At 42.9% G+C, this 14,517-nt stretch overlaps 1 protein-coding gene across 1 annotated transcript in view; it reads left to right on the forward strand.

The window, feature by feature from the left end:
* CECR2 (CECR2 histone acetyl-lysine reader) overlaps positions 1–14,517 on the forward strand; it is a 95,698-nt gene that overhangs the window by 47,166 nt on the left and 34,015 nt on the right. Inside the window, exon 2 of the mRNA XM_034063353.1 lies at positions 3,196–3,290. Coding sequence (XP_033919244.1) covers positions 3,196–3,290 — 95 coding nt within the window. The remainder of the gene's footprint in view (positions 1–3,195; positions 3,291–14,517) is intronic.

Consider the following 14,517-nt stretch of genomic DNA (forward strand, 5'->3'; position numbering starts at 1 on the left):
CAAAAGGGTTGGAGGCGTGGGGAGGATGGTGGCTGGGATGGAGCCCAGCCCCTTGCTGCTTGCCCTGGCCAGGCTGTGGGGACGGGTGCCCAGGGCAGGGTTTGCCCTGAGGTCCGGGGGGGGTTTGATGGTTTCTTTCTCTTGGAGTCCCTGGCATCACTTCAGCTCAGATGTGCCACCCAAGCACTGTGACACTTTGCTGGCTGGCCTTTGTTGGAGGGGAGGGCTGGAAAAACAAGGTTTATTTCTCCTGGGAAATGTGGGCTGAAGCCTTAAGTGAAAACCCAAAGGCATCCTAACATTTTGTTTACAATCCTAAGATGTTAAGATTTGCATCACATCCTCCTGGTTCCCTGCATTCTCCCAGCATCCTGGGTGTGTGGAAAAAGTCCAGGATTTAGGCGGTTCAAGGAAGGAAGCTGGAAAATCCAGTGGGATAGTATTCAGTTAAACAGGGCTCTTGGAAATTAAAGCACCTCTCACTGACCTTGCCCTATCACAAGCAGCAACAGAAAACAGTAGACAAAAGCTTTACAGGACAATGTCAGTATCTTTTATTCCAATAATCATGGTTATACTTGGACTGTGCCTTTACCGTAATGCACTGGCACTCAGTGTGCTATCAGTAGGGACCAGAGTAGGCTCCAGACAGCACCCATGGCACTGGGGAGCACAGCAAGCACCTTTCTACAGAGGTGCCAACAGCCTCACGCCTGCTAAAGATGCTTCATTAGCCCAGTGATATGTCTGTGTGGATTAATCCCAACCTGTGGAAGTGTCCCCTTAACCCAGGACTCTGCACCCAGCCCTGCACTAGTCTATGTGCCCAGTGCCTCTGTTAGCCAGTGGCTGCAAGATCCATCAGATTGGGTACACAAACCAGTTCTATACGTGTGAAGGCAAGGACAAGGAGCACCCACCTGGGAGACAAAAGGCAGGAAGTGAGGGGGTGAAATACCCAGCCAAGTGTTTTGGGAAAGGCTGGTTGTCCCTGCCCAGGAAACAGCACCTTGCCCAGTGCCCAAGGAATGTCCCCCAGGGTGACCCAGTGGCTCTGAAAAGGTAAAAGTCACTCCTGGGCCTGGAAAACAATGGCTGCAGATAGGGGCTATCTGATCTGGTTGTGGCCACTGCTTAAGGAGTGTTAAGTCAAACAGCTGGCTGAAAAGGCTCACGGGAAGCAATTTAAATATTCTTTCATACAAAAGGCTGTCACATCCTAGCAAAGACAGGCTGCTGACTGACAGCTTTAGTGCACAAGTGTATGTGGATAAGGCTGAATGGGGGGGAGCATCCTGGAAACTTAATTTCCCCCACCCTTTACTTTGCGTCCTAACGTGTCATTTTTCACAAGCTGTGAGTTTACTGTGGTAACACATCTGGGATGTTTTAGCACATTGCATACTTTGGGTTTTGGTTCTCCCCTCCTCAGGTGTATTTTGTTAAATGGCAGATGCCCACTAAAGTAATTTCTAAATAAAATAAGTCAACACCTCCAAAATACTCACAGCTGAGTGAATTTACTCAGTAATTGCTATTTATAAAGTATGATTAATATTTACACAACAATAATATAACTCTATCCAAGGGATGTCAAGCAGCAACAGCAGTTTTTGTATTAACTTGTCATTAAGCAGGGTAGTCATCTAAAGACCGGGACAGAGATTTTGGGGAGTTAGCTCTGCAGCAGGAATGCTATGTTAGGCTTTGGCTGCTCACTGCCCTTTCCTTTCCTTGAGTTTCCATGTGTATATATACATGCTGACCTGGTTCTTGCTATGTTGTATATATGTAGTTATATATATGTATATATATGCGTGTGTGTACGCATACATACGCATACACACACGCATACATATATATATATAAAAGATACTTCACAGTGCAGGTGTCAAGCTTCTACTTGTAAAGCACTTTGGATGCTGCACACGTGGTAAATAACAGCAGTGTTGATAATGAAAATATGCCATTAATATATTTCCAATAAATAACTACAAGCGGCATTTAATCTGCAATCTGTTATCAATAATTTTATTACCGCAGTTACTGGGTCTAATAAAAAAGCACTTTCTCTTTTTTACTGGGTATGTGCCAAAACGTTTATCCTTTATTCTCTGGCCATTAACCTTTATTCTGTAGCCATTAGCGTGGCCATTTGTGTAACAGTCTGTTGAGTAACATTCAAGCAGGAATTTGTATTCAATCCATTATTTACTCTGCAAGCTCAAAAGAATAGCTTCTTATGCCTATGCTGTTTAGCCATATTAAATCTTGTTAAGTGCTGTATACTACTCATAATAAGTGTTATAGGAAGTGGATTTTTCTTACTGTGAATGATTTTCTGGCATATATATAGAACTGTAATTTAACCTAGTAATATTTTGAAAGCAGCTTGACATTGCTAGCTGAAAAAACGAATATTGCTCACAACATATGAAATCTGTAATAACTACATTTCAAAAGTTTATCCTTTTTGTGGATCAGTTCCTGCATCACACATTGATGTGAACTGCATCATGCTGAAGTAAGCTGTGATACTTTCCACCCCTTCATCAAGGGTTGACATTTTGGGTCATGAGGTCTGATAACCCTGATATCCCTTTCTTTCTCTCTTAGTAGAGGAAAACCAAATCAAAACTGAGAAAAATAAGTTAAATAATCAAAATGCCTGGTTTATTTTGAGGCTTTTTCTTGCTGGCTTTTAGCCATTTCTGGCTACCCATCTGAAACTGCTACTTCTCTGTGTAAGTGGCTTTTAGGGCCACGCTTTCTGAGCACATCTTTTAAATGAACTCACCACCCTTAGCAAATGGAAAGCAAAACCGGAGAATGAAACTGTTGATTCCTGCCCATCAGCTGAACACGGGAGAAATCATGGCTTTCTTATTAGGCTATAGTATCTCAACCTCACTGAACCCTATTTTAGAGTGTCCAGACAAAAGCATTAGTCTTGTGGCTGGAGAGTGACATTCAGTAAAAGCCTTTCAAGGTCTTCTCATAAACTCTTGCAATGGAAAGGTAGTAGTAGCAGTATTTTTAATGATGGGGAAGGTTGGCTTACCTAGCATATGCTCTGCTGCTGTATGTGTACTTGAGGCTGCTTGGGTCTTTTTGGTCCTGATCAGCTAGCAGTAAATTGTAAGGAATTAGTCTGATGGTTGGAATTGTTTTTTTTCTCTCTTTTCTGTGCATTAGGAACTGGAAGCTGCTCTTCACAGGGATGATGTGGAGTTTATCAGCGACCTGATCGCCTGCCTGCTTCAAGGTTGCTATCAGCGCAGAGACATCACGTGAGTAACCTCGGTCTTCATGAGTAACCTCGCTCTTTGGCTTAAGCGCTTTGCAAGGGGAGCTAATTAACACTGTTGCAGGGATATTTCACGGCTTTAGAGTGATGACATGGCAGGGATCGGCAGCCACCAGCAATCAGGCCAGATGCTTCACCAAGTGGAAGGGAATTCCAGCTCTTCTTGGTCGAGTTGTAGGTTTTCAATTTTACAGACCCGTTGTCAAGCAAACTTCTTTGTCCAGATCTGGTGCAAACGTGTTTGATGCTGTGCTGTAGCAGTGGTGCACACGGTGAACATTCACATCTGCTGTTATGTTCTGCACTCTTTTTGGTCAAATCAGTGATATCACACTAAGTCTTTAAATCATCACAAGTTTTCAACATTTTACATGTATTGCATAGAATAAGACTTGCTGCTCTGCAGCCACCTCATGTGCATGGAAGATCCTGCTCCTTTACAGAGGGACAATTGCAATTATTTTCTTAGAAATAAGAGGAGTATTGGAATCAGTTCAGTTGCAGGATGTTGGAAAGTGATCTGACACCTTCTCTGGATGTTTCAACATCCAGAGACACTTTGTTAGTGTCCACCAAAATACACTCCTAAACTAAGACATCTGTAGAACATCATTCTTCAGAGAATTGCCACTCACGCAGTGCAATATGCTCCCAGTGATAACAAAGGCTTGTTGCAGCATGTTTTATTTGTTCTCATGTGAACCATGTTAATAGCAAAGCGTAACTGTGGAGATGAAGACAGCTTGGCAACAGTTGCAGTAGCTTAAAAGAGGTGTTTAGCAGTCCTGCTTCCTAAGATTCCCCTGTTGTTCAGAGTCTTGGGCTGATGCATAGGCATAAGCATAGATGCTTATATGTTTTGTTCACTATAACCAGCTCAAACTTGTAGAAGCAATGGAAGGTTTGTCTTCAATAAATTTCATTAATTCCATATTCTGAGGTTCTCCTAAACTCTTAGCAGAGAATATATCAGGAAAACTGCCTGAGGCCATTGGGTTATGTTAGGGATGTGGGCTCTGAAGCTTTGCAGAGGAAGCAATGGGGGAGGCTACCTGGAAACAGAGGGAAAGGTGCTGTATGCAGAAGGATGTCACAAAGGAAGAAGCACTAAGATGGAATCTCAATACGAAAATCTGTAGATAAATGAGAATGGAAGTGATGGCTTGGATACACCTCTCAGTGCATCCACTTACAGACCAGCCACAAAATATTTATTCAAAACGAATGTGTGTTTTCAAAGCCTAAAATCCTCCTTGTTTCTTTCATGTTTATTTCCAACATCTTTGTTCTCTCTAACCTGAGTCCAAGACACATAGTCAGTCCTTAGCAGATACACAACTTCTTTATTGTATGTAGTTTGCCTTCTGTTAGTGTTAAGGACTTGGGCCTCTAATTAGTTCTATGAGTGCTCAGCAAAGACATGCAAATATAAATGTAAGAGGCAGAATTTATGTGTAGTTTAGATTTGGCTTTTCACAATGAGCCAGGATTCCATACTTTTCTGTTGCAGACAGATAGCAGGTATCTGTCTCGGGTTGGAGGGAACAGCAGTGTCACAGATCATCACAGCGGCATTACAGCAGCAATTTCTCCAGTTATTTTGCTCCACATTCTCATGCCAAGGCTGTGAGCTGTTAATCTTTTGGCTGTAAACTTTGCTCCCTATTGCATCTCAGAGGGGAAGGTAGGAGTTTGCTCTTGGAGAACTACCGCTCAAGCACAAGATGCTTCATGTAACTTCATATAAAACATAGCTCACCTCTCCAAGGGGTTTTAAGGTTTAATTAGTTTTGTTTCAGGTCTTACCTCTTTGATGGCCAAAATGTTATCTGCCTATGCTTTCTCACAGTCTGTCTGGGAGCAGCTTGTAGTTCTTGTCACATCTGTTTTGATGGCATGCAGAACTTGTGGTAGAGCTGGGCTGCCTGGCTTTAATCATGCATCATAGAGGGGTATAAAACTGTCACATACCTTTGCTAATTATAATGTGCTCTCAAGTAATTTTGGAAGTGGAACATAGATGAGAGCCCTTCTAAAGCACTATTTATCATGCTCTAGTTTGATTTCCTTTCTATTCCTTTTTTTTTTTTTTAAAAGGGATTAATACTTTCCTAGAGTTCTGTGATATTTGGTGTTGAGATAGAGCAACTTTGCCTTGTTTTCAATATTCTTTATGACAGACACTTTTAAGAATCCTGTACATGTGGGAGAGACTGGTTTTTACCCTGCTTGATGGTTAGAGGGTGTTGAATGTCTGGTAACTTGAAGACTTTCTTTGAGCTATGGATATCTGTGTTTAACTGCAGAGACTACTTAATGGGATGCCACATGATCTTCTCCAAACTCTATTTATTGTAACCTATCATAGCTGTTAAGAACACTCTTTGCTGACCTGGTTCTTGCTATGTCAAGCACTGTAGAAATACAGAACAGAAAAGACAGTAGTTTGCATTCCTGGCTTCTAACATCTGTAGCAATGACACTGTAGCTGTCTCTGCTTGGCACTAGGTGGTTTGAGCCCTTGTCCAGGACAGTTTCCCTGTTGCTCTCCTCTTTTTGTTCTGACCCAAAATACTTTTGGGCCATGAACTGCAACTTTTGTTGTTTTATAAATACCCTTCATAGTATTTACACACCAACCATACTATCTAACTGTTGAAGATGTAGTAACTGATGTCCTTGACACTCTTTGTTTGATCTCTCAGTTTTATGCTATAGGCACCCTTTGGTTTGACGCCAATGAGTTTACCCAGACGTTTTTCCTGCTTCTAGCTTTTGTGCACAGGGCTTGAAATGTCTATGTTTCCTTTTAATTGTTTCAAAACACAAATGCCTGGAAAGTGGGGAGGGAAAAACTCTTAATAGAATGTGGGGGTTATAAAAATAAATAAATAAAAAGCAAACTGCTTGGAAAAAAGACTGCTGCTTGCTTCAGATCCTCTCTGATATAAATTGGGCAGCTGCATAGTCCCCAGGGGCTGGCACTTTAATTCCAGCAGGAAATGCAACTTGATGACTTGTATCAAGACAGGAAGATCAGAGCTTCAGCTAACGGCAGCAGCCGCAGCAGGAGCCTTCTGCAGCTGTTTTTAAGTAAGAAGTGATGGTGTGACATGGATGTGTACACTCAACTAAAATAATCCAGAAAAGCTCCTGCTGTTCAACATTTCTCTGGGTGAAACTCATTCTTCACTGCTCTGTTACTGCACTGTGATGTGATCACATCTAATGCGATGGCATAAAATGTTTCAGTGACCATATCGTGTTTCTCATTGGGAGGCATTTTCTACAAGGTTATTGTCTCTTGGAAAATATTTTAATTATTTTTTTCTTGTAACGTGCTTGAACTTTTATTTTTCAACATGAGCAAAGGTGCCAGAAAGTGAGGAACAAAAACAACACTTCTGCTCCTGCCTGTGCCCCGTGAGATTCTTTCTCTTTTTAAACCCCAAGAGACTGGTCCTTCACTGTAGCTGAAAACTATCTAATTGACTTCTATGGCACCACAGACAGCGTTTGCTTCCTTAGGAACCTCAATTATTTTTTCCCATGTTATTTCTTCCCGTAATGCATTGGAATTTTTTTTCCTGGGTGGATCATCTGTTTTGCACCCATCTTAAGCTCTTTCTGGATCTGTAAACTAATCTCGGAGTCTTTGGCTATTAATTTGTGTCTGTTTGTTCTAATGTGGATAATAAGAGGATATTCCTTAACTCCTCTTCCCTCCCCTGCAATTGTTTTAATTATTTCTTTCATAGCCTTAGTGGTGGCATTGAGAAATACTCCCAGTGCAGCATCTGAAGAGCTATATTCCCTACTTCTTGAATTGCCAATCAAGAATACTGTCTCTGTTCTGCTGATTTTCTAATGCTTGGTCTGTAATCACTTATTTGAGCTTTCGTCAGAAGGAGATAAGGGATAATCTGAAATCTTCTAACCCATTGCACAAAATGCCCATTTCTAAGGACTGTATTTAATAGCTCTGGGTATTTCTCTTCTTCCTTCTGCTTTGTTTCTTCTGTCCACCCTTGTCCTTTATTCTGTGTGGACTGTATCTTTACAGGTTACTGTGGGGGTTACCCTAGGTCTCACGTTCTGTTAAAAGTGGCCTCTGTTAAAAGACTAAACATCCTAAAATTGCCTTTCTGCATGTGAACATGTGAGTTGTGTCTTTTAAAAACCGTTGTATGTTGGCTTGGTCTAAGGGATGAAATGGCAAGTCAACTAGCATAGATGGCAAACCCATACCAACCTTTCAGTCTCAAGGATACTGTGGTGAACTGGGCTGTGGGAATAGCTAAGCCAAGGTACTAAGACAACCTGAATGAATTCAATGCTTCAATCCATGCCACAACATCTGGGGCAGCCAACCTAAGCTCAGTCACAGCAGACCTGAGGACCACCACTTTTCAGAAAGGGCTTTAACAGCTGGCTCTTGCGGTTGTGCTGGTAACCTTGATTATAACAACTGTTTCAATGGCCCAGCCACAAAGCACTGCACTAACTCAGAATCATATTCATGAATGCCAAGTGAATATCAACAAGATCAGCATTATTTACAGCCTGACTTTTAACAAGTGCTGCCTTGCATACATCATGGAGATTGGTGGATGGCCTCTGGAATTGACCCAGTATCATCAGCACAGGAGATACCGTGAGGGGGCAAGGGAGATGAAGTGGCTGCATTTCTCATCTTGAATCTAATATTAATATTTATTATAATAATAGCCAAGCCATACAAGGTGAGCCTTTTAAAGGGTAAAAAGTGAAAATGAGGCAGCTGGCAGGTGTTGGGAAAGGAAGGATGAGATTACAGCAGTAAAATAACACGGTCATTCAGAGATTAATGAGAAGCACAGTGGAATAAAATTATAGAGTTCAACTATAAATAAAGCTAAGTAAATGTCTTTGATTCTCAGATGGATAAAATGAATCTTTAAAGAAGAATCTGAAGAAAAGTTGGTTGCACATTCTGGAAGTGCTATTCCATAAATGTGGTGGAGAACAAGAACTGAAAATGGTGGAAGAAAAAGAGAGACTTGAGAGCTGTGCTGTTATTGTTAGAGCAGATAGATGAAAGACAAATAGATGGAATATCTGAGGAGAGGGAGTTATGCCAAACATTGACAGGGAGGAAGAGGTGGCTAAACTTAAAAGGATGAATAGAGAGGTCAGTCTTGGAGACTGCAATGATGTCATCATGCCAGTGTCAGAGTTTGAAATATGAAATGGACAGCTGTATTTTTAAGTCCTTGATGTTGCAAACCAAGTGCTCCGGAGAGGAGGAAGAAAGCAAAGATGAAGAAAGAAATTGAGAAGGGAAGTTGAAACATCTCCTTTGAAGGAAGAAGACAAAGAATGATGGAGAGAGTGCGGCAGGGTTGAAGTTCTCTCCATGTGAAACCTTTGCCCTCAATTTTGGGGCTTGCATTCCAAACCACCAGTGCAGGATTTCTGTTCCAGCACAGTTGGTCTTTCAGGCCATCTTCTAACACATCAACCATGTTCAGAAGCCAATCTTTAGTCCAAGGGAGAATACTGGAGTAGTTCTCAAATTATTTTCTTGGCACCTTTTAGCCCCAGAGCGCTGGGGCACTGCTGGCCAGCTGCTAAGTCTCTACGATAATCTGGTGTGCCATCTCAGCCTCTGCTCTAAGTCACCTGTATTTTCAATTTTTCTCTCATTTTATCTTTCATCCTTCCTCAGTTTCCTCCTGGCTCAACCAGTGTAGTTTTTTACAGAAAAGGAGAGGAAAGACCTGTTCTGAAATGAATCCCAAAGGGATTTTTTTAGGCCCCATCTGTTTATCTGTTAAAACTTCGGGTTATCCATCGTCCCCAGAAACTTGTAATGTGTGGGACTTGATCTAATGAATTTGCGAAACTTTGCTTCAAGGCAACCCCATGCTAGGTATTTTTTGCCTCAGAAGGAACTCCCTTGTCCCACACTAAACGTATTTTTCAATGAGCAGCAAGGCACATAAAGGCTTTTTTTCATATGGATTTGTGCCATAATAGAGGCATGTGTCCTATTTCCCAATCATCTCAGGACAATAACTCAGCTTCTTCCCCACAGTGCTCATCATCACTATAATACCCTAAGGTCTTCTCTATAGCCCCATAACAATCGGAAGAGCTTATGGCCACAGTAATACTGTCGTGTTTCCTTACGGCTACGAATTAGAGCATGCTTTCTGTTGATGGGCACTAGGAATGAACAATGCAGCATTAAGCTGGCTTCACTTGTTCTTCAAGGATCCAGAAATGAATAGTAAGTAATGATCCTCTTCCAGTCTGCATGTGGAGCACAGTAAGATTCATTCCTTTTTGCTCTTTCAGAATACAGATGTAGCTGTGTCTTTCATAAGTTAATTGTCTCCAGCTCCCAAGGGTTGATCTGCTTCTCTTCAGAAAGAGCATCACCATCAAATAAAAGTAGTAAAAAGAAAGAAGTGTGTGGATGACAACTGACAAACACATATTGAAGTATGGTTACATGCAAGTGAAGATAATTGATGGGAGAAACGCGATGCCATCACAGACCAATCAAAGCCCTTGCTGTCGTACCAAGTTAGTTCACTAGGTGAAAGTTGGGCTCCAGGTATGTTCTGGACCATCCAGAAGGCTGTGTTCATCCCTCCCGAGACAGAGACTGCTATGGCTTGATCTTCATTTCTTCCTATCCGGAGTGGCTTGTTGTTGGGCATGCACTGCAGTTGGCTGTCAAGGTCACACAGAATAAAACACAAAGCAAAGAGAAAAAAAACAAGCCTTAAGAGTCAAAGTGCACATGGAGCAGCATATGGCAAGAGCAGAGAGTGCAGCAGTGGTTCTCACACTTCATTTCATCTGTGTGGCCATCAACATCCCCCCCTGCACATTCTTTCCAGGTCAGATCAGTATTCACAGGCTATGCACCCAGTATGCATGAACCAAAATCTCCCTTAGCAGAACACTTCAAAGCAATAGCAAGCAGCCTGCAGCTTACCAGGCCTCTCACCCCACACCAACATTACCCTACCCACCCTCTCCACTGATTGACTGAGTTGGCTTCCCCCAGTATTTGTTTCCCACTTGAGCGCCCACCTCTCTTCCTTTTTATTATATCTAACAACCTGTAACTAGTTCTTGTGTTAGTTAATAAATAGTTCTAACACTAGTTCTTTTTGTTTTCCTTTTTGATCCTTCCAGAGATTGCCTTTTTTTATTCAAAGCTGAAGGTACTTGACACAGAAGCAATGCAGAAGCCCTCAGGCTTCAAACTCTGCTCTGGCTGTGGGATCACTTATGCCTATAAGTGATTCCCATCCCCAGTGTCTGATAAGCCTTGGGGAAGAACTGGGCAGAGAAGAATGCAGCACTCTGAATTCCTATGGGGTTCTGAGAGGCATCCATCCATGTGAGCACTGAAGGAGTTTCACCTGCTGATCAGAGCCTTTCAAGATCAGCATTTTACCCTGCCTTGGGGATTCTGCCTTTGTCTGACAAAAATCTGTCCTTGTCTGTTGGGGAGAGAAAGGCACGTCCTTCTTTTAAGTTGTAATCAGAAATGTCCAGGTCAGAGGGTTCTCTTTTGAGGCCAAGGAGTTACTCCTTGAGCTCTAAAACTGACCCTGGGAACTGCTGTGTCTCGGATTTATTGCTTCATGAGCATATGCTCTGAGGAGAACCAAGGTTCTTTGCTTTTTCATTGCAAAAAATCCAAAAAGTGATACAATTTACTGATCCCATTAAGTCTGTCAGCGCCTGCTGCCTGCTGGTGTGCTTGTAAAATCTCCAGTTTGGCATCATTATTGCTTAATCTTCACTTGGTGATCATATGTTTCACCAGGGGACCCTACAGGTCAGTGCATTCCTCCTTCAGCTGTCTCTTCTACTCTACACTTCTGTCCTGTGCACCAGTACCACCAGCTCCAGTACTGATCGTCATGACATCTTGTCACCGTTATCTTCCTGTCCTTTGGTACCAACTGTCCCTTCAGTACACACCCCAGTGCTGCCTCTGAGACCCAGGAATTCTGCCTCCTGCCATTTTGCCTTTGCCAGTGGCGGCTGTCACTCATTCTGATTGTGAGCCTGACAGAAAACTCTGCACTTCAGTGTCTCAGGGGATTCTTACCACTTGATCTGAGCACAATGCCAGGGAAAAAAAAAAGTTATGTTTCCAGTCCCGCTGCAGTGATAGATCTCATTGCATAGGGAAGCATTGGGCTCTGATTCTCCTCAGCTCTCCAACCCTATTCACTAGCATGCCAGGGAATTCATTGTTTAATAAAAGCCATTTTCCCTGGCCCTTCCCCAGCCAAGATCAATGTCATCACATGGCAAGAGGCATCTTCCTTCTGCAGTATCACATGCCAGCTTGACACCAAAATTTCTTTAGGCTTATGGAGAGACATTTTCAGTTGTATCATTAATTTATCATAGGCACTTAGGGTGAGATAACTTCTTTTCTTGGTCCTTTCCACCTCAGACAGAATGTGTGATGGCATCAGCACTGGTACCACCCTGTTTTAGTACCAACTCTGCCTCCCTTTCTGAGTAAAGCTTCAGTAACTGATATTGCCTCTTTCTTGGGCTCCCTCAGCTGAACAGATTGATTCCTCCAGGCAGGAAAAGAGCAGCTGGCATTGCTCAGCCTATGCATCTTGTCTCCTTTAGGACTGATGGACTGATGGACACCCAAAAAGAAGCAGAAACCACTTATTGCTTGACAGGTACTCAAGTCTTCTTCCCCATTCAGACAGGCAGGTTAATCTGGCAGACAAGCTTACCAGGAGTTTTGTGAAGCTTCCAAATGCACAGTATTTTACAGTTTCAGCCATATCTCAAGGATCTTCCCTGGTTTTAGGCAAGAAGAGAAAAAATAGTTGCAACATCTTCTGCTTTCCTCCATGTTGGAGCTGTGTTACATGTATCAACATGATGGTAGGTAGGAAAATGCATATTAGTGGCTGATTACAGAGCTAGTTTCCTCTAGCTCTTCCCTTGTTGCTCTCATAGGTTGGTTGTACATCACACTGAAGGCTACTGTTATTTCACCTTTTGACTGATGGTTTCATGGTAGTGTCTTAGAGGAAAAATTGAATAAATGGTCAAGTACAGCATATCTATGGAATTAGTATGTTGGCAAAGCTGGGCAAGTGTGTTTAAATGCACCTTTGGTACAAACTTGGTCATCGTTGAGTCAAATCCAACAATGCCCATAGAAAATAGCATAATCACACTTAATAGCATTTATGCAGTTACAAGTAAGGGAAAAGTTTTAAAAGCTGCTTCAAATTGTCTTTTCTTTGTACTCATTCAAGGTAAATAATCCTTTCTGTTCATCTATTGCTAACCCAATTCCTGTTTTCACAAGTACATACAGCAATACAGTTTGCTCACCACAGTGATGTTTCAGCATCTTTTAGCAGCATTATTTTCCCCTCTTTTTAATCCAGTCATCCAACCTATTGATTTGCCATTATCAGCTTCCAGTCAAATTGCAGCAGCAGTAGTGCAGGGAGTTCCTGCTCCTCTGTCCATACTGTTACCCCAAAACCCTGCATACATAGAGAGCACGAATCTTCCCTTCGTGGAGACTGTGCAGAGACTGGGCTTGAAGGAGAAGGGTTGAGCTAGCACTCAAAAACAGGTAGACATCATGTTTTATTTTAGTCCCATTAATATTCTCTGAATCCATCTGGGCAGTGTACATATCCTCCTGCTCATCCCCGTTGTCTGCAGGACTTTTTCTTCCTTTGATACCATACATGATGTTTCTAGTTGCTCTGGCTTTATTGTTGCTCATATCCATCCTATGATTCTATCCCTATTTCTTCCTTTCCTCAATCAAACAACAAAAACACACAAGCAGCCCTAATTCCTACCTAAAAAATCAAATGCAGGCTCCCGCACTCAGTGTGCATCTAGTTAACCATATGTGTCTTCCTCATCCTCCGAATACTGCGTAATCCACCAGACTTGGCAAATCCAACCCATCTTTCCTCCAATGGCTTCACATCTTCACAACAATTGCTTTCTTTCTCTGGATTACTTGGTCAGATAGGCTGCTAGACTCTTGAGACAGGGAGATGGATGCTGGGCATCTTCTAGCTTGTTCCTGGTATTGTGGTGGGGAGGGAGAGGGGGATCAACAGAGAGGCAGATAACAGGAGTGAGAAGCAGCTGGGCATAGGTGGAGTGCCTTCAGATTGTGTTTCCTTCACCGAATATTGCTTTCACCTTCTTACACGGAAGGAGAAGCAACAGCATCCCTATTCTTGGGGGTGTCAAAGATAGGACAACCACGCATAACACCTGTGGCACCTCCTGCTGATCCTGGGGATGGTGACAGAAATAGAGCAGCCCTGGCTCACAGAAAGGTGCTTGGAGCTCCTGCAAGCAGGGAGACAGAAAATGACAGGACAGTTCAAAGTAACAGGTATGTGTGATTTCTCCTGCCAGTGCTGCCTTTCTCTCACACAGCCCAATTAACAGGGGTCACAGAGCACTGATTAGCTGCCTTGGAGGTTTGTGAACATAAAGCAGTGAAAAAGCCAGGGTAAACGGGGGAAGAGAAGATCAAATAGACACTTATCTCAGCACTGCTGCTTGTCCCCAGCATTTGCCAGCCTAAGGGAAGAGCCTTTTCAGAAGAGGCCAGCGTGGGACAGTGCTCTATCTGTGCCGGTATCTCTGTTGATTTTCTGCCTTCTCTCAGCACAATAACAAACAAGTCACCATTAGTCACCCCCACTGGCTGTGTCATGCATAGGGTGGTTGCTAGATAAAAGCCAAATCACAGAAGCAGCATGGACCATAGGCAGCTGGGGAAGATCAGAGCATGCCTTTCACCATGCTGGCATGTGAGATGAGTTCAGTTCCTACAGCTGGCATCTCTTTTGGAGGGGTGGACTTGCTGCCTCCTGTCCCTACTGTGAGAGAAAAGGGGTAGAAGGCAGCACATATCAGCTCACAGCAGATAAAAGGACATCTCCATCTCATTCAAGAGTGGGAGTCTGGTAGTGCTAAGGAGCCCAAGCTAGGAACCTCCTTGGCTGCTTAGTTTTTCTGCTGCTGGCTGGGGGAAAAAGTTTGTATGAGCAGACTTGGAATGTTCCTGAAGAGTGGGCAGCTGTGGTGACCTCATGGCTTCTCTTCTTCCTTCATGCTCCCCTTTTTTGGTGGTAGCAAAGCAAGGCTCCTGCTTCAGCTGTTGTACCTAG

This window comes from Melopsittacus undulatus, chromosome 5 (genome assembly GCF_012275295.1).
Source record: "Melopsittacus undulatus isolate bMelUnd1 chromosome 5, bMelUnd1.mat.Z, whole genome shotgun sequence".
NCBI classification, from domain to species: domain Eukaryota; kingdom Metazoa; phylum Chordata; class Aves; order Psittaciformes; family Psittaculidae; genus Melopsittacus; species Melopsittacus undulatus.